Source organism: Theropithecus gelada, chromosome 6 (genome assembly GCF_003255815.1).
Source record: "Theropithecus gelada isolate Dixy chromosome 6, Tgel_1.0, whole genome shotgun sequence".
NCBI lineage: Eukaryota > Metazoa > Chordata > Mammalia > Primates > Cercopithecidae > Theropithecus > Theropithecus gelada.
The window spans coordinates 92,344,902-92,370,889 of NC_037673.1; the positions used below are offsets into that span (position 1 = coordinate 92,344,902).

A 25,988-nucleotide genomic window follows, 5' to 3' on the forward strand; every position below is an offset into this window, starting at 1 on the left:
AAAACGTTATTTTTAGAATGTTATAGAGAAACGACCCCCAACCTTTTTGACATTAGGGACCAGATTTGTGGAAACAATTTTTCCACGAAGGTTGGGGGGATGGTTTTTGGGTGAAACTGTTCCACCTCAGAGCATTAGGCATTAGATTCTCATAAGGAACACGCAACTTAGATCCCTCATATGAGCAGTTCACAATAGGATTCATGCTCCTATGAGAATCTAATGCCACCGCTCATCTGGCAGGAGGCAGAGCTCAGGCAGTCATGCTCTGTCACCCACCGCTCACCTCCTGCCATGCAGCCTAGTTTCTAATAGGCCATTGACAGGTACTGGTCTGCGGCCCCGGCGTTGGGGACCCCTGTTGTAGAGCATTTAAAAACTGTGAAGAAAGTTTCATAACATATAAAGATTAGTGCTTGGGGTTTCTGATAGTGACAAAACAATTTTTTTTCCTTTGGAATTTAGGATATACTTCTTATCCTGTCCTTTCTCACCTCTTGCCCCCAACTCCAATGCATTTTCCTTACACAAATTAAAAGGGACCCTCAATTGGCATACAGTTCTAGGCTTAAAAAAATTAAAAGCTATATCCAGGCGCTTATTTCGATAGTTCCTGAGTCTTACTCTATTATTAACCTGCAGATTCTACATACCCTTTAGGTCAGATATACTAAATCCCATTTATACATAATTCACTGCTGTACTTTAGGTCAAAAGTCAAGGAAAGATTAATAACAACCATCAACCATATTAATGCATGTTCTTGAAAAATGCAGTCTTAAAGAGCATATGAAATACCTTTAAGACTAACAGAGAAGAAACATGCAGCTTAAGAAAAAAATAGAGCAGATGTAAGTCCCACTACTATAAAATCAGCAACGCAATTTAGAAGAAAAGTCATTCCCACATTTGAAGTGCTAATGAATACTAATCTTTATTAGTGCTAATTTGGTTTTTGATTGTGTTATGTATACTTGTTTTTAATCTACTAGAATTAACCAGTATTAACTCCAGACAATGTAATTATAAGCCAAATGATTTGGTTCATTTTGAACTTTTAAAAAATTATCTCTTTTTTTTCCAGCTAAACAGAACATTTTAGCTAGCAGAATTCAAAGACTAAATATTAGCCAGAAATTTTTTAGCTTACGTGAAATCATTAGCAAAGGATAGTAAACAATGCACATATACATATACCTGTGTATGTATATATATGTGTGCATATGTGTATATATGTGTATATATATACAGGTGTGTGTGTATATACACACACACACACACACATACAGGTATATATATATAATATACACACACATATACCATATATATATACACACACATACACATAATGCAAATTAATGCATTATACCTGAGTTGTTTAAAGATGATTAGGTTGCACTTTTTCCCCCCACGACACTTTCTTAAGAAACAGAGGAAATATCAGTGTTGAAAAGGAAATTGAAGTCAGAAAGAATCAATGCTGCCCAGAGCTTTTTTCCTCTACTGTCTTAGAAGGACATGTGCTCATAATAGAGGCTGTATGTGCTAGAAATATCAATCAAAATATTGACTATAGAGATGGCCATAAGAGGTATTCTCCTGAAATTAAAATCATGTATCTTTTTGTTTTTTCTAGAAATGAGTTCATTATATGTTTTGATGAATCTCAAACATATTAGAAATTATTTTATACCTTTTTTTAAAGTTTTCAGCAGTACTAACATAAAATACAATGATTGTTTTTAAATAAATTATTTTCTTGGCGGTAAGGCACCCAAAATATTTTCAGAGTTCAGCACTTTCAGGAAGAAAATGGTTAAATGTCAATATGTTACTTCATCTACGAAACTCTTTGTACAACTTATTCCACTTGATAATGGGCACTGATTATTTTCAGCACAACTATAAGACACTCTGTCAATGTTAAGATATTCTTGATGTTTTCAAAAAGTGTACTTACATATACTTAAAGGATCATAGTGTATTTGAGCAGGGAGCAAATTCTATTTCTGGTGTGGGAGCCATAAAAAATCAACTGTGGTTGTTCTTATTTCTTAGATTTGATTGCTATTCCTGACTTTGCATCTGGAGCCATGGAAAATTGGGGCCTCATTACATATAGGGAGACGTCACTGCTTTTTGACCCCAAGACCTCTTCTGCTTCTGATAAACTGTGGGTCACCAAAGTCATAGCCCATGAACTGGCACACCAGGTACTTGGCACTCAAGACATTATCTCGATATCAGTTCAAAATAACATTATATAGAACACCACCAATCTTTCTGAAACAAAATAAATCAACTCATTTACCTCTAGAGGGGAACTTAGAGATTACCAAACCTAATACAACATGTCAAGTAGCAGAGTACTCAGTCTCTGAACTGTGGTGTGCATGCTGGAATTTTATCACAAGAAGTAGCCATTAAATTTATCCTCTAAAACCTTTCAAAGCAAAGCCTTCAAATGTCATTTGGGAAAAGAAGGGAAGTGACTATACAGACACATGAAGCACAGAATTGGAAACCTTACAAATAAAGATTTCTACTAAAAATATTTCTCCTTATATCCCCTGGTACTCTGACATTCCAATCTAGGGCAAAATCAATCTTCCTTCAGTTGGAACCTGTGCTTATATGGCCATAATGAAATACTTCAAGTGAAACTTGATGGGCTGATGATCCTGGGCACATTACCTAACTCTCTGAAGTTCAATGTCCCCATCTATAAAATGAAATTAATAACAGTTCTGTTTCATAAAGTTGTTGTGAGGATTATGGATAGGGAAAGTGTGCAGATCACATAGTAAGCACTCAACAAGTATTAGTTATTAATGATGATGACAATGGCCACTACATCTACAAGAAATACTACTGTTTCTTACGGAATAAGATATCTTAGGGCCATCTATCAACACTGTATTACCTACAAATGTGGAATTGTAAAGCTAGGTCTATAGAGATTGGAGACTATTCCCTCTTTCATTTCTGAAAACTCTCGGTAATGCAGTAAATTATTAAAGGCACCAAAATTGTCTTTCACCAAGTTGGCAAATACCATTCCATTGTAGAATCTGGTAAAATCTGTTATTTAAAACATTTTAACTTTATCCTTTATCATCACCACAATAATGACTTGTTGTTCTTTAAACCAGTGAACTAAATACTCCATTACACAGAGAGCCATACTCAGCACTGTGCTTCGAGAACACATGGGCTGTTTCCTCTTGTTCAGAATCTCCCCACTGGTTCATTTTAGGTGTTTTGATCATGAGTCACCAGGAGCTCTAAAGCACTTAACTGAGTCTGGGGATTTCTCTCTTTCTGCCCGTTGTTTCTAGGGAAGTGTTCTGTGAGCTCTACCTCTGAGGCTCCACGCTCCCTCTGGCCCTCCCTTTAATAGCTTCTCTTCCACGGAGATGCAGTCAAGTGCTGAAGCAGCAAACAGCACTGGAATTTTTGCCCCCATTTTTTTGTCTTCCCATTGATGACCATATTAACATGTCACTCTGTGCATAATCCTGGCAAGGATTCTCCAATGCCAACTGTCTTAGACTGGCATACAAGGTCCCCATGACCCAGCTCCTTTTTACCTCTCCAGCCTCATCTCTTGCCTACGCCTAAACTTTAGCCATCCAAGATTATCTGCCATTTTCTGAGCATGACAGGTTGTATCACTCTGCCTTTGTTCCTGCTACCTGATATTCAGCATACCTGAGTACTATTTGCAAGGCTCAGGAAATGAACACCGTCCTGGCAAAACTGTTTATTTCCTCCTAGAATCCCCTCTGTCCCTGGCAAAGACATTGATCTTAGCACCTGCTTTACTGTATTTATTTGTCTACTGGTTGACCTCCATCATTTGTATTGAGGCAGTGGCTATATTATATACATCTTTGTATTTCTAACATATGGCATGGTGCCAGGAATGCAGTAGTTTCTCCATAGGTATTTATTGAATGAATAAATAAACTAGTTTTACTAACTGGTGAAGTGACCAGAGTCAGTTTATCCTGTACTTCTTATATTCACCAGTTTTCAAATTGAGGAAACGCCTCTCCCTTTCCATGAATGCCCTTCAGAAAGTTGGTGCCCACTTGTAAAGTAATCTGAAGGCTGTCAGAAAAGGCATAGTGCTTAAACGGTTTCTAGAAGCTACAGACTTATAATTTTCTGTTCTGTAACTATAACCAGGCTCTTCTGAATCTTAGAATCTTATTGTTGAAGCTTTGGTCCTTCTAGAGATTGCAATTTTAGAGACATACACTAGATGTACAGTATTAGGCATACAGACTAAATAAATAAAATATAAAAGCATATAAAAGAATAGTAATATTTAAAATGTATAATACAGATCAAATATAGGTAAAGGGTAAATATGTCGATTATCCTTATGCATCCTTTTTATTTTATTTGTATATATTTTAAATCTTACACCTTTATTGTTTCTAGTGGCCCATGGAAGTAAGTCAGGGGCAGAGGCTAACAACAGAATTTGCTCTTCAGTAATATTATATAACAATCTGAGAGCCCTAAATGAATTCTTATGATTCTCCTAAGTACCTGCTACTTAATATAAAAATATAACTTCACCCAGGACACTTGGGTTTATATTTCTCCCTTGAACATCATCATATATCAAGGACAAGGTGAGATTGTTCTTATTGTGCAGGAAAAAAAAACTACCTCCACAAAGTGTTCCATTTTATTTCTTAATATTAAATCTAATCACTAGGAAATGCTGGGCAGATAGACTGAAAGTCGAAGAGTTAAGAGCATTGAGAACATACAAAAAAAAGAAAAAAGAAAATCAAGCAAAAATGTGGTGGTGAGAATAAGAAGGCAAGAAAATCAGTAGAAGAAAACTGTACAAAGAGAAAAGGGTAGCAAAGGGAGAAGAGAGATCCTAAGTAATAAAAAAAGTTAGTACCTTTTTTTTTTGCTAAAGTTAATAACTTTTATTTGTTTAACTTCTAATAACATTGAGTTTTTCCCTCCTAGTGGTTTGGCAACCTGGTCACCATGGAATGGTGGAATGATATTTGGCTTAATGAAGGTTTTGCAAATTACATGGAACTTATTGCTGTTAATGCTACATATCCAGAGCTGCAATTTGTAAGTTCACAATTCTGTGTATCATACTATATGACGTAAAGAATCATCAATTCACTGTTAAAATTTCAAGTTAATGTTAAAGAGAAAAACTACATAATGTTGTGGTTTTTGAACATACGGCATTTTGTTTGATACACGAAACAGATCACAGAACTGGAGGAAACATTGAAAGTTTTAGAAAACAATCAACATAAATCTGTCACCCCAAAGTTTGTAAACAGAGAAGACAAACTAATACAAATGTAGAGCTGTGTATGTGGGTTGTATACACTGTTTGTATACATCTGCACAGGAATGCCCACGGCTACTAGGTACTATACAGAGTTCTTGGCATGTAACCTGAAATCAACATTAAAGGGTCTGCTGGCTTCCCCAAAATGTGTGAAGGGATTTCTTCAGGCATGTCTTTTTTTAAAAAACAACTATAGTGATCTGAACACTATGCAAATTTGGATATCAAGGTGGTTAGTAATGGTTAATGAGGTCTTTAGGATCTATATTTAGTCCAGTACACTATAGACAGACATGGATTCAAACTTAGGCTCTTCTTGTTACGGTGTATGTACTGAATTTGTGGCTTATTGCCAAAGCTTTATATATTCTCATTTGTAACATGCTTATACTACATCTCCCTTGCAGAGGTGTTGACAGGATTGCAGACGATAGGTCTAGGCACATAACAAGTATTCAGTAAATGGAAACCATTATTTTATTTCTGTATTGAAGGGCTGGTACATGGTAAACATTCAGGCAATGTCTGAAGGAATATTGGATTTGTATCTTTTTAAAGTAGAGAAACGGTGAAAGGGAAATACATAAATGAAAAGAAACATCTTCTAAGAAATATTGATTGAAATCTTACCTCTAAGAACATCTTACTAAACCTACTGTGTTTTCTATTGCTTTTACAGTGTCAAATAGAAACTAAAACTAAACGTTTTTCTCCTTGTTTAGGATGACCATTTTTTGAATGTGTGTTTTGAAGTAATTACAAAAGATTCATTGAATTCATCCCGCCCTATCTCCAAACCAGCAGAAACTCCGACTCAAATACAGGAAATGTTTGATGAAGTTTCCTATAACAAGGTAGTAAATACCACGTGCAGGTGGAAGCTCTGCTTTCAGAAGAAATGTAATAATGACTATAAAATCAACAGTTTAGGTCATTGGTGCCAGTTTTTGCTATTTGTTTCACTTTTTATTTGTTCATTTTTCAGACATCACACATGTTCCATAAAATTTAAGCTTCCTTTAAAAACATACCATACTACCCTTTTCTTTATCTCTTTTTTCAACTCTTTTGTTTTTTTTTTTAAAGGGAGCTTGTATTTTGAATATGCTCAAGGATTTTCTGGGTGAGGAGAAATTCCAGGAAGGAATAATTCAGTACTTAAAGAAGTTCAGCTATAGAAATGCTAAGAATGATGATTTGTGGAGCAGTCTGTCAAATGTAAGTCATATGTTGGGTAACGGTAGACTGTTATTTAATCTAGAAAGTAACAGAATACTTGTGAATGTTTGTAGTTATATATTGTCAGTCAATCATATTTATTCTGCTTGCTAGGTTGTCATGGTCCATAGAAGGCAGCACTTCCCTTTTTCCTCTAACATCACAGTAGGATGTCATGCTGGAGTGGCCCCAGGGGCTCACTATTTGACCTGACTTTCTTTGGTTTCTCTTCTATGGCTAATCCTACATTTTTATGTTGCCTTGATCCAAAATCTTTAAAATGTTGTCATTTCTACTGTATAGCACCTAATCTCTGGCAAATTTTAAGGTTGTCAACCATATTCCCCAATGTATATTATTTGTTTAGCAAAACTAATCTTCTCCCTCATAAGAAGAAATCTTGCTCAATCCCTGGATCATTGTGTCTATATTTCTAGTGCCTTTACTAGCTGAAATGCCCTTTCTTCTTTCCAACAATTCAAATGCCATCCAACTTTCAAGATCCAGCTGAGATTTCACCTCCTTCTTACAGACTGTTCCAGCTCTCATTCGTTTGCCTGTCTGCTGAATTCTTAGAAGTGCACTTATAATCTGTTCCACATGATAGTACGCTCTTTTATTGTTTTTATTAGTTCAATAATGATAATGTGCTTAAGAACAAAAATTGTGTCTAGTCTTTTTTTAAAAATGTGATAGCACCTAGCATATGCTGATCCTATAATAGTGATTAACAAGTAGTTAATGATTGATTAAATAACTCATGTTCTCTTTGTCTTTGGGATTCATGTAGATCATAGGAAAGGCAAAGCAGAAAAATTCAGTTAATTCAGATTATTCTAATAATTATTAAAATATTTTAAAATTTCCAACTGCAAAGAAAATAATTTTTTATAGAACCATTAGACCCAGAGAACTCATACCTGTAATTAGAAGAACACTAAGTCATTGTAGACAGAAGAGATCCTTTCTTTTTTATAAGCACTTGTGTCCCAGGGACAGCAATAATACTGTTTAATATTTGTGCAGCAGTTTACAGTTTAAAAAGCACTTTCATGGCCGGATACAGTGGCTCACGCCTGTAATCCCAAGACTTTGGAAGGTTGAGGTGGGTAGATCACTTCAGGTCAGAAGTTTGAGACCAGCCTGGCCAATTTGTGGAACCCCGTCTCTACTAGAAATACAAACATTAGCTTGGCATGGTGGCGCTTGCCTGTAATCCCAGCTATTCGGGAGGCTAAGGCAGGAGAATCACTTGAACCCAGCAGCTGGAGGTTGCAGTAAGCCGAGATTATACCACTGCACTCCAGCCTGGGCGACAGAGCAAAACTCTGTCTCAATAATAATAATAATAATAATAATAATAATAACAATAATTAATAATAAATAAGAATCAAAGTTAAAGAATAAAAAGCACTTTCATGTTCATTATCTCATTTGATATTTTTGTGCCTTTATAAAGCACCCTTATGGTCCAATTGATGTGTGATTTTGTGGTTAAAGAAACAAAATTCAACAATCAAAAATTATTTCACAGTTCTAATTTTTTACTTGCATTTCTTAAAAATCCTGAGGCATATTGAAATACATAGTTCTTACTTATAAAAATACTTATAAGCCAGGTGTGGTGGCTCATGCCTGTAATCCCAGCACTTTGGGAGGCCTAGGCGGGCAGATCATGAGGTCAGGAGATCGAGGCCATACTGGCCAACATGGTGAAATCCCATCTCTACTAAAATACAAAAAAAAAAAAAAAAAAAAAAAATTAGCCAGGCATGGTGGTGCACCTGTAATCACAGCTACTCGGGAGGCTGAGGCAGGAGGATCACTCGAACCCAGGAGGCGGAAGTTGCAATGAGCTGAGATCACGCCACTGGACTCCAGCCTGGCGACAGAGTGAGACTCTGTCTCAAAACAAAACAAAACAAACAAACAAACAAACAAAAAACATATAAAGATGCTCTTTATTATCCATTTCCATCACCCACCGTCAGTGGTCCGGACACTTTCTCCATGCTTCCGCTTAAGCTTCTCAACACCAAGTATTGTGTTGTTTCTCTCTCTCATCTCTCTCCATTTCCCTCTCCCTTGCTATGTGTGTGTGCATGTATGCATATTTGTAGACATCAGTTTAGCCCCTCTCCAACATGGAATAATCTATCATTTGGTGTGCATGCTGGCAGTAGAGGGTGGGAGTTAGAAAGAAAATGTGGCCAGCAGTTACCAGATCATTTTAGTCCAGCAGTGTAGATTCCCGTGTTATTTTTTGTCACATCATGCTTATAATCATCTCAAGAGATAAAGTAATCATCATTACTCCATGTTTATAGGTGAGAAAACTGATACTAAGGGAGAGATTTGCCCAAAGTCACCAAGTCAGTGAGAAAATCAGTACTTAAAATTTGTCTTCTGACTCCAAGCCAATAGTTATTCTTTCAGTTGTATCACAGCTACTTCCTAGTTATAAGAAAAGTCCCCCATCAACCTTTCCCTAAAGGTCTTAGATTTTAACCAGCTCCCTTCTGACACCAAAGGGCCCTGTAGTATTAAAATAATAAATTACTGAAAATATCTTGCCCACCATTGTGTCACATAAAGTCAATTCTAATACATGCCAATAGCAACTTGAGAATGAGCAGACTTCTTTGCTGTTATTTTTCATAAGGTCATTTAAAGGCATTTGACAGCCTTAACACATACTTCATTTTTTTCTCATTTGCAGTTGCCCTTAACTACTGGTTATTCAAGGTTGATTGCCAAGTTGGTACTTTTCTTAATTCTTATTTTATTCCCAGTTAGTTCGAAATATTGTACAGTCATCACATGCTGTTGTGATAGCCACTGTAGGAATACCCAGGTAAACAAAGGCGTTTCCACTACTGTCAAAGAACTTGCAATAGGTCAGGGGAGAGTTAATAGTACTAGAGTTGCCTACATGCTAAATAGGGGCATGCATAACATGCATAATGAAATAATAAAATAAGACCTTTCTTAAGGGAAAGAGAAGAATTGGATAGAAAATTCAACAAATTGATTCTTCCTTAGAACAGTTATTGACTTTATTGAACTTTTTAAGGAAACTTTACACATGCATATATATATATAACACAAATAAATAACTTTTGTGAACTTCTATCCTAGGTCACTGCAAGCATGCCTCTTTTATCATTTTCATGTTCATCATGTCTGGATGAATTATTTCATACAGCTCTTTTAATAAATGCCTGCATCCATGGCTAATGTGCATGTTCAGCCAACTAATGATGCCTACATGGCAGTGCTCTTTTGTTCTTTTTTTGTAGAGTTGTTTAGAAAGTGATTTTACATCTGGTGGAGTTTGTCATTCGGATCCCAAGATGACAAGTAACATGGTAAGGATAAAGAGAGTCAAAGAGTAGAAGAGATCTGTGGAATAGCCTGACCTGGAGTGAGTAGCCCACCTGTCCCTTTTAAACGCTGGAGAGAAAGAGTCCCCACAATTTTCTGTAAAACAAAACTGAAGGGGAAATGCTTGGGATATTTAGGGGGATGATGCTGTTGCTACTACATTTTTATTGTTATAGTTCAGCTTTTCCACAACCCCACTGCTAGCTAAAACTCAGCTCAAAATGTTTTTGAGTGGTTACTACTGCATTGGCATCCCTTAAGCTCTGAAAAATGCCAAAATAAGTATGCTGTTAGGTTTGGAAATACAGTATATGTTTTTCTTTTTCCTTCTGGAAAGTTATAGAATCACTACAGGAAAGAGAAAAGAAAGTCAGTCATCACAGGGGAAAAAAGGAAAACTTTTTATTTAAAAAAAGAGTCATGTTAATCCTCCTTTTTTTTTTTTTTTTTTTTGACAAAGCCTTGCTCTGTTGCCCAGGCTGGAGTGTAGTGGCACGATCTCGGCTCACTGAAACCTCCACCTCTCTGGTTCAAGCAATTCCTCTGCCTCAGCCTCCCGAGTAGCTGGGGTTACAGGTGCACACCACCACGCCTGGCTAATTTTTTTGTATTTTTAGTAGAGACAGGGTTTCACCATGTTGGCCAGACTGACCTCATGCAATTCGCCCACCTCAGCCTCCCAACATGCTGGGATCACAGGCATGAGCCACCGCACCCAGCCCTAAATTGTGTTTTCTAAAGGAAGATTCAGCATTATCCAGTGATCAGAAACCCATACTAGAAGCGCAGCAGCCAGAGGTTTTGTTCTCCATTCACTATACCTCTATTGATATAAAATTGTTCTGTTGAAATATTTAAAGTTTCCCTAAAGACAGATATTTCCCTCTTATACCACTCCTCTTGGATTTTACTGTTATTAGAGGGTTTTTGTTTGTTTGTTTGATTTTGTTTATTTGTTTTTGAAAGGGGGCAGGAAAGAGACTCCAGTCTCAACCCCCTTTTCACTGGCTTTTCCTGCCATATATTAACCCTACGAAATCCTGTATATATCCCTCAATTCAAGTAATTGTCAGAGAGCAGCCCTGGGATAGCCATCCCTCATCCAGTTGCCTGGATTGCCCTTCCCTGAGATAGCAGCCCGAGTCTTCTGTTCCCCAAGCCTTATTTCTGGCATCCAAGGAGATGGAAGTTTCTGTCCCTCTGTCTTTGGGTTGTCTCCTCTCTCTTGAGTTATCATAGTCACCTGTCATTTCAGCTCACCTTTCTGGGGGAAAATGCAGAGGTCAAGGAGATGATGACTACGTGGACTCTCCAGAAAGGAATCCCCCTGCTGGTGGTTAAACAAGACGGACATTCACTCCGACTGCAACAGGAGCGCTTCCTCCAGGGGGTTTTCCAGGAGGACCCTGAATGGAGGGCCCTGCAGGAGAGGTGGCTGCTTTTCTTCTTTAGGTCTAGCTTATCTCATCTCAGTTTCCTCATCATTTCCTTAGCTTTCTCTCAGCTCCTCTGGCAACTTTGTAGGAGGCTAGTTCCATATAGGAATCGAAGGCCTAAAGTAGACTTGATAAGATTTAAAGAGCTTCATATGACCCAGACTTCTTTGTTCAGCAGCACCATTCTTAGCGATTCCATCAGCCTTGAGAACCTCAGTTCTAATGCCAATGGTGGTTAGTTAAACTTATGTCATAATGCACTGACTTCTGGGCCCTAATAAGCTTTGTGACTGGCCTATACCTAGGAAGTATGACAACAATGCTTCTTATCATCAGAGGAAAGATATCCCCTATGTGATAAATTAGATGCTAAGATCTCCTGCTGCCTTTCATTTTTCAGTAATAAACTATAATGTCTTAAAACGTATGATGTTATGAGTAATAGTAAAAGCAAATCCAATTAAACACACTGTCATCTTGTTCACCAGCCCATCCTGAAAAAAACCTAGTAAAGACTACTGAAATCAAGTAACACACTGTAAACATTTCTCTGAACTATTGCTACTAACCATGGGTTCTTGGGCCGTCAATGCAATAGAAATTGACAAAGAGGCCAAAAGAGTTTTCCCAGAGAAGGCTTCATTTGAGCTTATGCCCAGACATAATGGAGGCAGAGAGAGAGAGAGAGACAGATAGAGAGAGAGAGAGAGAATTCCTTGACTGGCATTTTAAAAAGAGCTGGTAGAACCTTTTCATTAGGCAAAAGAATAGGTATCAGGGGTAGGGTATGCAGGTTGGACTGGTTAAAGCACATAAAGGATAAGGTAGGCAGATAAGCCTTACCTGGTTGCTACAATTACCTTGAGTAATGGGCTACCTGGTAGTCTGGCCAGAAGCAACAAGGCTGTAAATCAGTTGGTCAGCATTCCTTCCCTAAGTAGGACACTCCATGACCTTGGTTATCTCCTAAGGCCAGCTTCTGGAATTAAAAGGAATGGTTCAAACATTAAATTAAGAGGCATGATTCAAACATTATGGCATCAGTGAGGTAGTGGTATAAGTTTTGTGATCACTGGGGATACAGGAAAGAATGCTCTAGTGGGAGTGAATTGAAGCTAAGCCCCCTTCCTACTCTGTCTCACTATTAGCTCTGTTAATAAGATGAATGAGGTTAATTTAAAATGAAATAATCCAGGTGAACCTTTTCTGGTTCTTATGATGATAATTTTGTTTTCTAAGAACTGAGCTGTCAATGCTAGAATTTTTCTGGAAATCAGAAACAATTAGAGATCTTTGACATATAAAATTACTGGGGCTGGTTTGTTTAATCAGTTACACATTTCCAATCCAGTGGAACCAACTCTTATGCCACTTCTTATGTATGCATCCTTCTATTTTTTCTGTGTGTTGTTCTGAAGTCTGAACTTCAGAGAGCTTACACAAGTTGCAGCTTGTTAAACAGGGCTGAATAATTTAATGTCTGCTTAATTATTGGGAAAGCAGGACTCACAATTTTGTAACTTATCAAAGTGTGATGAGAGAGTTCAAAACTGTGGATGACCCAGAATAACAAAGATCCACTACAATAATCTGTATTTTTCCTCCTTCTGGGGCAGTATTTAGACAATTCTTATAAAATGATGGCCCGCTAATTCATGGCTATCCAAACTCATGAAGTGCTACTCTCCCTCTCTCTAGCCCCAGATGTGTTTATTTGGAAAAATCCCTTCTCTTCTGGAGCCAAGCTGCACTGACGGATCCCAATCAATTAAGTCTTAGAAATTCATCTATGTGGAGTTTTTTTTAATCTTTTTTTTTTTTTTTGGAGACAAATTCTCACTCTGTTGCCCAAGCTGGAGTGTGGTACAATTTTGGCTCATTACAACCTTGGCCTCCTGGGTTGAAGCAGTTCTCCTGTCTTAGCTTCCCAAGTAGCCAGAATTACAGAGGCACGTACCACCATGCTTGGCTAATTTTGTTGTTGTTGTTGTTGTTGTTGTTGTTTTGTAGAGACGGGGTTTCACCATGTTGGTCAGGTTGGTCTTGAACTCCTGGCCTCAAGTGATCTGCCTGCCTCAGCCTCCCAAAGTGCTGAGATTACAGGCGTGAGCCACCGCACCTGGCCTTTTTTACCTTTTTGTGTAAAGATCTCAGTTACTCTTCTGTCTGCTTTACACCTGTTGGTGTTATCAAGCACATGATTTTACATGTGCAGGATTATTATAGCTAACATGACTTGATTTAATAGAGGAAATGAATTCTAGAGGCTGCTAGAAAGTTAATCAGAAAAAGATAGCCAATTTCTCTTCTTTACTACAGCAGGGCCATTGAAAAGTGACTGGGAACTTTTCCTCTAATCCATTCTGCTTTTCTGCTCTCTGCACTTAGCTCTCCTACAAATCCTGAGCTGTAGTATTGTTGACTATTTATTTGCAGTCATTCAGCAGTTGAGAGGTTGGATGTGAGTAGTACTGTTGAACAAAAGCATAAGTAGAAAATCATACTGGAGTAAGTTATTTACCTCTTAAGGGCTTTCCCTACAGCTTTGGTTTAGTTATTTGAATCAGCATCAGGCTGGCAGTTTTTGAAACTGTGAAAGGAATATTGGATTTTCTTTCTCATACAAACAGCAGAATTTGTTATGATATGAGATTAGGACAGCAAATGACACAATTATTTGTGGCAGAGTTCAACTAGGTAGATATGGCTGCTGCTTTATAATTATCATGGAATAATTTTTTGCATACTTAAGGATATGCTAGTCTTAGCCTATAAAATTTATAGGACCACTGTGGGTATGAAGGATGATGGGTACTTAGGTGCCTTTTACAGTCTGTCCGAGTCTGACAATGTGAAAAACCACAGCAGTATTCTTTTGGTGTGTAATTGTCTTTACTCCCTGTCATAGGTACCTGTGGCATATCCCGTTGACCTACTCCACGAGTTCCTCTAACGTGATCCACAGACACATTCTAAAATCAAAGACAGGTAATGAACTAATTAGCCAAACAGGTCTTTCAATGTTGAAATTAAACATGTGTTGAGCTATTTGAAGGAAAGATACAATAAGTAAATCTAATAATAAAAGATTTATATTTGAGGGAAATTTTCATTTATCCATATGTTACTAAAGTAACTCTTTTAGAAAGAAAATCTGGTTTTTTCATTCAGTGGGAAGTTCTCTCGTGCTTTTATCATTTAGAGATAGATTATTTACATCAAGAAATAACAGAAATTCATCTTATGTCTTATAATACACACTAATCTATTTTATAGGTTATGGATGAGGCAAAAAATGTTCAGTGGAGAAAAGCATATACTTTAAAATTGATTGCTTCTGGATTCAAATCCTCACTCTCTCACTTACTAGATGTGTGACCTTAAGAAAATTTACAAACTCATCCTGAGCTTCAATTTTTTCATCTTATGTTGAATAAGGACTAAACCTCACAAAGTTGTTGAGAGAATATTATAATGTAATTTTACTCTCTAGTATAATATATGCCGTATTAAAAATACATAGTATAATTTTAATTTTCCTCTAAACACTTTAATACAATTTGAGAGGTTTTCCATCACAAAGTCATGCTTAACCTGGAGTCCTTCTTTTACTAAAATGAACAAATGGATCACCTATTTACACATACATATTTCAATGACTAGTGACTAAACCTTGAGACAAGGATATCATCAAATTAAGCCAAATTCCCATCATGCTAGTTATCTGGCTCACTGGGCCCTTGCATGCCTCTTAGACCTGCATAGATAATTTTTTAGAACAAATTCAGCAGTCTTATTCCTATGAATCAACTTATTTATTAATTTAATAAGACCATCTTCCCAAAAGAAATCATCCAGTGAACTATGAAAATGAATATCATTATGACTCTCCCCAAACTTCATCTTCCCATTGATTTATAAGTAATTGGATTAAAACTAACAGTTGTGGAGATGTTCTGAATGAGTATGTTACTAATAAAATGCCTATGCCAATTTTATCCTCTTAGATACTCTGGATTTACCGGAAAAGACCAGTTGGGTGAAATTTAATGTGGACTCAAATGGTTACTACATTGTTCACTATGAGGGTCATGGATGGGACCAACTCATCACACAGCTGAATCAGAACCACACACTTCTCAGACCTAAGGACAGAATAGGTCTGATTCATGATGTGTTTCAGCTAGCTGGGTAAGGCAACATTTCCTCTGACTTCATGGGAAATAACTGATCCGTAACCAGATATGCTAGACTTCAATACTGAATGTTCAGCATTGGTCATTCATTTGATATGGATTTGAATGGAATTCAAACAGTAACACTAGTCCAAAGGCTACCCACTAATAACATATTTTGACCCACACTGTGTTTATAAATGTAATCCAATATTTTAAAATGTGGAGAACCTTACCTAAAAATCCTGACCCCTGGAATCTTTTAAAAATGATATCTGGCAACTGTGGGTCTTTATCCTGTGGGCCACAGGATAGCTATAAAGGAGAGTGCAGTGGGCCAAACTCCCTTTATGCCAGGCCTACTTTCTCCCAAGCACCAATATCCCAAATGGCCTGTTTCATTCACTTAGTGTGGACTCTCTAAGTATTTGAGCTTTTGACCTCACATTTAAAATGTATTTATGATAGTAGCTGCTACACCAAATACCTGTGTAATCTCTTAAATAAAAAGTACAAATATAGGCTTAATCTTTACAATTTTAAATGGGTTGTTATGAAATCTAATCATTACTTACACTGGAGAAATTAGTATGAAGTTTGTAGGGAAATGAAGTAATAATTGGCTCTTTGCATTTATTCCTCTCTAGACTTTCCTGGAAGGATAAAATGTTTTCTTTCCTTTTCTATGTATCATCAACAGAATAATGTGTAGAATGAATTGGGTCACAAGATCACCAATGGGTGGAGGGAATTGAGGACCAGGAAGTATATTGTGCATTGTAAGCTTTCTCTATTCTGAGAATTACTGTGATGCACTCACTTTACTCAACGTGGCATAAAATTTTCTTTCGGAAGCTTGTTTAGGTCACATTGAGTGACAGTGACCAGCAAGACATCTCTGAAACAAAGTTTCTTGGTACACTAGAATCCTTCAGTTAGAAAGAAAAGAGAAAGTGAGGCTTAATCCTCAGTCCCATGGGTCTCAGGAACATCTTGGAGGCACAGCTCATTGGAAGCCAAAATTAGGAAAAACACCATCCTACATAGGAGTGAATGCATGAAAGGTGCGCTAAGAAGCAGGCTATTGCTAGCTGAAGGAGGCTTGGCTGCTCAAAGGAGGAAGCTCTGAGCAGACTGAAGAGAAGATAGATTAACAACGCAAGACTAGGAAAAAAATGGAGAATATTGACAACTCAGCAAATTAATCTTTTAGGTAGTTGTGAAGTCTTTTTTGCTGTTTCTAGCCTATACACTTAAGATTGTCTAAATTTAGCAGGAGGAAATGTGCAGTTATTGATGCATTGGTGGAAAACCAATCATCTTTTCTTCACTAAGTAAACAGATTAATGAAGTTAAGAATACAAATTTTATATGAAAACAGAAGATTTCAAGTGCTATGCCTTCACTTACTAATTTTTTGAACTTGGGCAAGTTTTTTTTTTTTAACCTTTTTAAGCCTAAATTTTCCAGGCTTTAAAACTTTATTACTAATAATATCCGACATACAGGGTTTGGAGGATTGCGCAGGTAATGAAGATAAAGCAGTAAGTACAGTACTTACTCAATAAATGTCAGCTGTTAACATTATTAGTATTATCTAATACAAATTATTTGAAATGTCATGAGATGAATAGGAAGAGGAGGTGACAACATAGAAAAGTACATTTCAAATAATGTGAAGTTGGGAAAAAGGCAGAATGTAAGTTTGTGTATTATTATGTTTGTTTGCAACTACATATGAAAAAATAAGTGCGAAGGGGAAAAAGAAACCTGAAGGAATGATTTTAAAATGCTATTGGTGAGTGTGTAGGGTATTGAAATTATGAGTCTTCTCTAATTTCTGGTTGTTTTGTCATTATGAGTCTAATTTCCAGTTGTTCTGTAATTTGTGTTTATATTTACTTATATTACTTTTATAACAAAGAGCAATTGTATAAGAAAACAATTTAAAGCTTTCATAATAGATAAAGATAAATAAAATATTTTTACTTGATGTTCTTTCTCAATACTATAAACCACTTTCCTCCATGCTTTATGAAACTTCTATTAAAGAATTGAGGCCTGGCATGGTGGCTCACACCTGTAACCCCAGCATTTTAGGAGGTTGAAGTAGGCAGATCACTTGAAGCCAGGAGTTTGAGACCAGCTTGGGCAACATGGTGAAACCCCGTCTCTACTAAAAATACAAAAATTAGCCCAGTGTGGTGGTGTACGCCTGTAATCTCAGCTACTCAGGTGGCTGAGGCACATGAATTGTATGAACCCAGAAGATCATGCCACTGAACTCCAGCCTGAGTGACCGAATGATACTCTGTCTCAAAAAACAAACAAACAAAAAAAGAATTAAAGGAAACAATAGTGATCATATTTAGTTTGGAGACAGAATTTTTTCTTTTTAATTAAATTAATTAATTAATTTATTTATTTATTTTTGTAGTGACAGGATCTCCCTATATTGTTCAGGCTGATATTGAATTCCTGGCCTCAAGCACTTCTGCTCAGCCTCCGAAATTGCTGAGTTTACAGGCATGAGCCACCACACCCAGTGTAAATCAATCTTTACAAGAAGTGATACTATTTAGTTCTTAATGCACAAGACATCGTTATCCAAGGGCTTGCTCCAGAGCCATTCTCCTAACCATGACACAACACTGTCTCCTTTTTTTTTCCCTTCTCCTTCCTTCCCCTCCTTCTCCTTCCCCTCCTTCTCCTTCTCCTTCTCCTTCTCCTCCTCCTTCTCCTTCCTTTTTTGAGGGTCTTGCTCTATTACTCAGACTGGAGTGCAGTGGTGTGATCATGGCTCACTGCAGCCTCAACATCCTGGGCTCAAGTGATCCTCCCACCTCAGCTTCCTGAGTACCTGGGACTACAGGCACACACCACCACGCCCAACCAATTTTTAAATTTTTTGACAGAGATGGGGTCTGCCTATTTGCCCAGGCTGGTCTCAAACTTCTGGGCTCAAGCAATCATCCTGCCTCAGCTTCCCCAATTGCTGGGATTACAGGTATGAGCAATTGCACCCAGCATGGAGAGAGAATTTGATGCAAGAGTTGATATTTATTTTAGTTAGGTTTTCATACATTTTAAATGTAATTTAAAGACATGGGTCTTGTATAAGTTGAGTGGAATTGAAATGACAACTTCAATTTGCCTATAGAAAAAGCTGTATTTGTTTCTTTTAGTCCCATACCTTAAAAAGAAACCCCCAGATTGGGCTTGGTGGCTGACTCCTGTAATCCCAGCACTTTGTGAGGCCGAGGCAGGCAGATCACCTGAGGTCAGGAATTCAAGACCAGCCTGGCCAACATGTTGAAACTCCATCTCTACTAAAATCATAAAAATTAGCCAAGCATGGTGGTGGACGCCTGTAATCCCAGCTACTTGGGAGGCTGAGGCAGGAGAATCGCTTGAACCCAGGAGGCAGAGGTTGCAGCGAGCCAAGATTGTGCCATTGCACTCCAGCCTGGGCAACAGAAGCGAAACTCCGTTTCAAACAAACAAACAAAAAGCCTAAATTGGTGCTTCAAGACTATGATGTTATTTCTCAAAGGTACAATCTAGCTGAAATTATATACAAGTAAGTAGGTATAGATTTTTACTGTTGGGCTAAAGTTTATGTTTATCTATTTTTATTCTTTAAGCTAAACAAACATTCAGAAAATATTCTATGCATTTTTTGAAGCATAGGGTGAGTAATGAGGACTTAGATTTTTTTATTAACCAATTTAGTAACTATATAAAAAGAAAAGGAGTTGCTTATGAATAAATATTAAAATTAAAAGAAATAGGCAACTATAAAAGTAAGTATTTTTAATAATAGCATTGATTTTAGTAAGAAATCAATTAGGCTGGGCTGAAAAGAAAAACTGGCTTAATGTAAAGTAGTTTTAATATGTCAAATATTCTTTTTAAACTCATGACCCTGGAATATCATTTCCACCTATTTCTGATGCTAAGGTATCAACTGTGCCAGGTATTGTGCTACTCACACAGGTGGGAAGGAGTAGTAACATTTTGTGGATTTTTTTTTTTTTTAAATACTGCAGACTAGCTGGGCGGGGTTGGCTTAGCACTGTAATCCCAGCACTTTGGGAGGCTGAGGCGGGTGGATCACCTGAGGGCAGGAGTTCAAGACCAGCCTGACCAACATGGTGAAACCCCGTCTCTACTAATAATTACAAATCAGCCAGGCATGGTGGCACATGGCTGTAATCCCAGCTACTCGGGAGGCTGAGGCAGGAAAATCGCTTGAACTCAGGAGGCAGAGGTTGCAGTGAGCTGAGATTATGCCGTTGCACTGCAGCCTGGGTGACAAGAGCAAAACTCTGTCTCCAAAAAAAAAAAAAAAAAAAAATACGGCAGACCACAGAATCATGGAGTATACGGTCCAGCCTTCTGTCTTCAGGCGAAATTTTTGAAAAAAATTTCCATAAGTCTATTTTAAAGTAGTAAGTCATCATGATTGAGAAGATTAAAGGGACAACAAAGGTTGGTTCTTTTTCATTTCCTTCTGGTCTCTTTTCCCTCTTTTTAGACAGGAATTTAAAAAATTTATAAGCCCAGCGAAGGTAGAGCATTATGTTAATGATTAGCTCGGAAAGATATCCTTTGTTCTGGAATCAGTTTCCACATTACATGATTGTGTTAGTCTGGGAGTTAGGTGCTCACAAGAATGGCTTATAGACCCTGTGTGTGTACATAGCCTCCCAGAAACACACGTGAGAAGCACTTTCCAACAGTGAGGTTATAATGGTTTGTTACCTCTACAGAAGATGCGCCAGCATGTTGGTACTTAGAATAATAAACATGTTGTTTATTCTTCTCATTGAAAGAAAACATAGAGAAGGCATGTAACTTTAGAATCTAAAAAGTGAAAATACTTCTTTTGCCCTATTCACAATGATTATCACTTCTCTGGTAGGATTAAGGACAAACATCAAAGAAAAACAAGACATGGCACCTGTTCTCAAAGTTTCCAATGTACTTGGAGAAACAAGTCAAACCCACACATGAAGCAATTAGAGAATGATATCATATGTAAAAAGTTTGATATTATTTGGTACTAAAATGTTAATATTGGCTAATATTTATTTCATTTATTAACCTTTTGCTATGTGGTAGACACTATTCTAAATGCATTTTAAAATATTAGCTCATTAATCCTCACAACAAATTTATGACGAAGATAGTATTATTATCCCCATTGTACAAAGGCAATAGGTCCAGAGAGGTTCGGTAATTTGTCCAAGATTACCCAGCTAGTCAGTGGCAGAGCTAAGATTTAAACTGAATGGTCCACCTATAATGACCTACTTCTGTTATTGTTCTCTATTTCATATTTGTTTTAATGTTAAAAATATTAAAAACTATAAGATACACACAAACCACCATTTTTTTTATACCTCAGTGCAGGGAGACTGACCCTAGACAAAGCTCTTGACATGACTCACTACCTCCAACATGAAACAAGCAGCCCCGCACTTCTCAAAGGTCTGAGTTACTTGGAATTGTTTTACCACATGATGGACAGAAGGAATATTTCAGATATCTCTGAAAACCTCAAGGTTTGTGTTGCTTTTAGAAAATGTATTAAGTAAATACACGGTGTCTGGAGTATCAGTGAGGCTCAGTTTGTTTTGTCTGAAGTCCTTGAGGTTAAATCTGGAGCAGCTCAGGAGACTGACTGATAGCATTTAATGGTCAATGACCCTCGTTCTTTATCATTGCCAATCCTAAGAGCTAGATAACCAGGATCACGTGCAAAGCATCTCTACTAAAGGTGATTTTATTTTATATCCATTGATATTCCCCTTTCAGATAGGAAATTAAACCATGTTTTAATGCAAAAACTGTTTCCTAAGTGTGGTGGGTAGGAGCCAGAAAAAGATAAGAGAAATACAAAGATACACTGTTTGGGGAAAGATTGGGAAATATGCAGAAAGTTTAGAGTTGAGCCCTTTAGATGGGCAAGAGCTGTGTTAAGGACTAAATTTAGCCTCTCTGTTAACCATCTCATATTTTCTACAGCGTTACCTTCTTCAGTATTTTAAGCCAGTGATTGACAGGCAAAGCTGGAGTGACGAGGGCTCAGTCTGGGACAGGATGCTCCGCTCGGCTCTCTTGAAGCTGGCCTGTGACCTGAACCATGCTCCTTGCATCCAGAAAGCTGCTGAACTCTTCTCTCAGTGGATGGAATCCAGTGGAAAATTAAAGTAGATATAGACTTCTGTCCTACTCTTTGTTCTTTTCTCTTTGATGTAAAAGTCTTTGATCAAGCAAGACATTAGATCTAAAACCTTTTAGTGAGGATAGAAAAAAAAAAACATGCTGGGAATTACAAACCCTGTTTCATGCTCTCACACTGTAAGTGCTATGTATGGCGACTAGTACAATCTCTACCATGAAATGTAATGGTGTCCATTATTCCTGTGCTGGCAGGGTGCAGTGGCCCATGCCTATAATCCCAGCACTTTGAGAGGCCGAGGAGGGTGAATCACTGAGGTCAGGAGTTCAAGACCAACCTGGCCAACATAGTGAAACCCTGTCTGTACTAAAAATGCAAAAATTAGCCAAGTATGGTGGAGCACGCTTGTAATCCCAGCTACCTGGGACGCTGAGATGGGAGAATTGCTTGAACCTGGGAAGCAGAGGTTGCTATGAGCCGAGATCACTTCACTGCACTCCAGTCTGGGCAACACAGAAAGGCTCTGTCTCAAAAAAATAGAAAAATTTCCTGTGCCAAATTGTTATAAGATGCTATCATAACTTCTCTCTCTATAACTAAATCTCAGTGAGCTTTTTGAAATCCTTTCTTGAATTCTTCCTTTTAAAAAAGTAATTCAAGTTTTCTTCTTTTTGGACTTTTTTACTTGTTGGGATTCAAGCCTAAAATCAGTTTTACCAAAAAAAAAAAACCTTAAAAAAAACCTTTTAAATCTATTATTCTCTTCTTTTTGTTTCTGTTTGAATGGGTTGTATGAGTGAAGCTAAAATGTAAACATCCTGCTGCCCTATACAAAATAGAATACTGTTATTTCATCTTTATGCTGGTTATAAGAAGGATAATCTTAACCTGCAGTAACCCACCTACAGTAGATATAAATGTTCAACATGTTGAATATACCTATGAAAATATTCTAGGTAAACTTACTTATGCTCATAAACAAAAATATGTAATTAAATATTGTTGGTTTTTTCTAAACTCCAAGATTGCTAGTATGACTTTTAATGAAGAATTTCCTTACATAGATGAATTGATTACTTCATTCATTTGTGGATGTGAAATGTAACTAGTTGCACATTTCCTTTATGCCAGCCAGGTATTGCTGTAGGAGCTAAGGATAAAGTGGTGAACAAAACAACCATGCTGCTTACCTTCAAGAAGCTTACAGTGTGTTTGTTACCAACTGTTATAAATTTGTTCAGCAAAATACACTAAAGTGAAAACAATATGTAATAAAATTTAATTATTTGATCTTCATTATATTATTCAATGTCACTTGGAGTATTTAAGTACATATAGTATAGCGGAAGTAGCACAAGTATTAGAATCATAGGTTTAAATCCCATCTGCAAAATCGCAAATTATGTCATCTTGTGCAAGTTACTTAACTTTTCTGAGATTTATTTCCACTTTAAAAAAATCAGGATAATAGCTATCTCAGAGGGTAGCTTTTGACAGTTAAATAAGATGTATGGAGGCTAGTACAATCTCTACTACATGGTCACTTCATGTCAAATGCAAGTTTCTGGCTTCACAAATCCAAGTTTCTAGCTCCCTCCTCAATGCTCTGTGTTGTGTTTTTTCTGAGACATCGATAACAGTTCTTGTTGATCCATTGACATTTGGGATTAAAAAGTCATATGCCCATTTAGAATAAAACCTGGTTAATGTCCTCAAGATAATAAAAATCAAAATAGTGGTGTCTTTTGTAGAAGGACAGAAAATCATGTCACTGCATCTTATCAGTTTTTAAAAATTACAAAATAACTAGACACTAATGACTTGTACTAAATTAAGATTCTCTAGGCCTAGAGAGTCAGATGACTCCTGGACAGGCCTCAGAAAATGCTCTCAACTAGGCCAAGTGCAGTGGCTCATGCCTGTAAGGCCAAGGGGTGAGAAGATCACTTGAGCCCAGGAATTCGAGACCAGCCTTGTCAACACAGTGAGAGCCCGTCTCTACAAAAAAATTTAAAAATTAGCCAGGTATGGTACTATGTGCCTATAATATCAGCTGTTCAGGAGGCTGAGGCAAGAGGATTGTGCAGGAGGCTGAGGCTACAGGGAGCCATGATCACGCCACTGCACTCCAACCTGAACAACAGAGTAAGACCCCGTTTCAAAAAAAAAGAAAAAGAAAAGAAAAAAATGCCCTCAACTTGGTGATGAAAAAGCATCAAGTAATCATCTTTTAAAAAAATTCTTATAGCACCAATAGTGGTTACTACATAGTAGAATTTATATAAACCAGTAGTTTTGTATTTCAGAAAGCTTTTATATTTGTTGACTACATCAACTTTCTATTTTCACCACAGAGTGGTTAAAATTTTATGCTTATTTTCTTGCTAACATTTTATCATCAGTAGGAGATAAAACACAGATTTGCAGAGTAAAAGCACATAAAATATTTTTATAGAGTTTGGCAGAGAAAAAGATTTAATACATTGAGTACTGAAAACAATTCAGAGATTATTCTGTTATGGGACTTAAAATTGTCATAAGAAAAAAGAGTTTTTCTTTCATAAAACTTTTTCTTCATTTTTGTGCTTGATATTACAGTATACCAACAGATGTTTTAAAGATTGTGTATTCTGTGGGTGCTCAGACGACAACAGGATGGAATTACCTTCTAGAGCAATATGAACTGTCAATGTCAAGTGCTGAAAAAAACAAAATTCTGTATGCTTTGTCAACGAGCAAGCATCAGGAAAAGTTACAGAAGTAAGTTCAATAATTTAACTAAATGGTTATAAGTAAACTGACACAAATTCAATGAAGTCACTAAAACTTCAGCCACCAGTTTTAAAGGCATAAGATAATTGAATCAGAATGTGTATGGCTTTAACTTTGCTTTCAGAAAAGAATATATTGACAAAATACAAATAGTGAAAATAGGTATTCCCTAGTTATTAATCATATGATTGATACTAGACAAGTGGTTATATTTTATCTTCAGAACCTTGAAGGAAAGTTATTGTAAAAGTACACTCTTGCATATAAGATGTATAAACGATGCTAATCAAAGTTCTTTGAAATAATAAGTAAACATTTTTGCTAGGAACAAAATAAAAATTATTTCTAAAAAAGGTAAAAGTTTAATTGGAACACTAAAAAATTGGTAATTATACTTTTATCATCCCTCTTTCTGTTCTATTCCTTTAATATATTGGTAACTTAAGTTAATGTCCATGTACAAAATAACTACTATTTAGAAACAAATTATTTTTCTTTCTTCAGGTTAATTGAACTAGGAATGGAAGGAAAGGTTATCAAGACACAGGACTTGGCAGCTCTCCTTCATGCAATTGCCAGACGTCCAAAGGGGCAGCAACTAGCGTGGGATTTTGTAAGAGAAAATTGGACCCATCTTCTGAAAAAGTTGGTATTCGTTGATATCCAATGTGTGTTCTTCCATGCAGATGTCTCAGTTGCCTCAAACCAAATGGAATCGAATGTTTCTCAAAGTATATAAATGATACCATTTGTATCTAAATAGTTCGGTGGAGTCAACTTTGAAACTCCCTAGCTCAAATTATCCTATCCAGGAGTAAGGGAGAGACGTGAGTATAAGGGAATGGGAAACAGCCTTCTCTCATTCAGTACAGGCAAGAAAGCACTGGGAGCAAGTCTGAGTTAAATTAAATGCAGTCATCAGCCCCCTCCCACCATTCCTTCTTGGCTGTCTCCTCAGCCCAGAAGAATCCCAAGATGCCTTGTATAGTGCATCACACATATGTGGCCTCGTTTGTTAATACAGTTTTGTACTGGGGGAAAACCTCAGGAATTTTGGTAAGAACTACTCCTCACCCCGAGAACCCCTGTGGAGGTGGCACAGTGGAGACCTTGGTTCAGGTGAAAGAAACCCAGTCAGGAGTGTTTGGGGAGCCCTCCCTCCAAATTGTTTTGGTTCTGAGTCTTTTCTGTGGTTTCAACTTTGGGGAGAACTGGAGCTCATTTCAATATGTTCCTGGGTCTAAAATATCCCTCAGAAATAATCAATAACGATTAGATTTTGTTGGAATGGAATGTATAAGACAGCATTGCTTTCTCTCTCTCTCTCTCTCTCACACACACACACACACACACACACACACACACATCACAAAACCCTGTAAGGCATTCAGCCATCCTCCATCCAAATTTAAAATGTCATTCAACATATGGAAATATGTTGAATCAGAGAGATATGATTTGCTTTGTTTATG

At 37.1% G+C, this 25,988-nt stretch overlaps 1 protein-coding gene across 2 annotated transcripts in view; it reads left to right on the forward strand.

Moving 5' to 3' along the window:
* Positions 1-25,988, forward strand: part of ERAP2 (endoplasmic reticulum aminopeptidase 2) — a 44,978-nt gene that overhangs the window by 15,354 nt on the left and 3,636 nt on the right. For both annotated transcript variants that reach the window (XM_025387274.1, XM_025387275.1), the window contains 12 exons: positions 2,059-2,213; positions 4,999-5,112; positions 6,067-6,198; positions 6,431-6,562; positions 9,862-9,930; positions 11,202-11,377; positions 14,291-14,370; positions 15,390-15,573; positions 20,968-21,124; positions 21,588-21,772; positions 24,343-24,504; positions 25,021-25,161. In XM_025387274.1, coding sequence (XP_025243059.1) covers positions 2,059-2,213; positions 4,999-5,112; positions 6,067-6,198; positions 6,431-6,562; positions 9,862-9,930; positions 11,202-11,377; positions 14,291-14,370; positions 15,390-15,573; positions 20,968-21,124; positions 21,588-21,772; positions 24,343-24,504; positions 25,021-25,161 — 1,687 coding nt within the window. The remainder of the gene's footprint in view (positions 1-2,058; positions 2,214-4,998; positions 5,113-6,066; positions 6,199-6,430; positions 6,563-9,861; positions 9,931-11,201; positions 11,378-14,290; positions 14,371-15,389; positions 15,574-20,967; positions 21,125-21,587; positions 21,773-24,342; positions 24,505-25,020; positions 25,162-25,988) is intronic.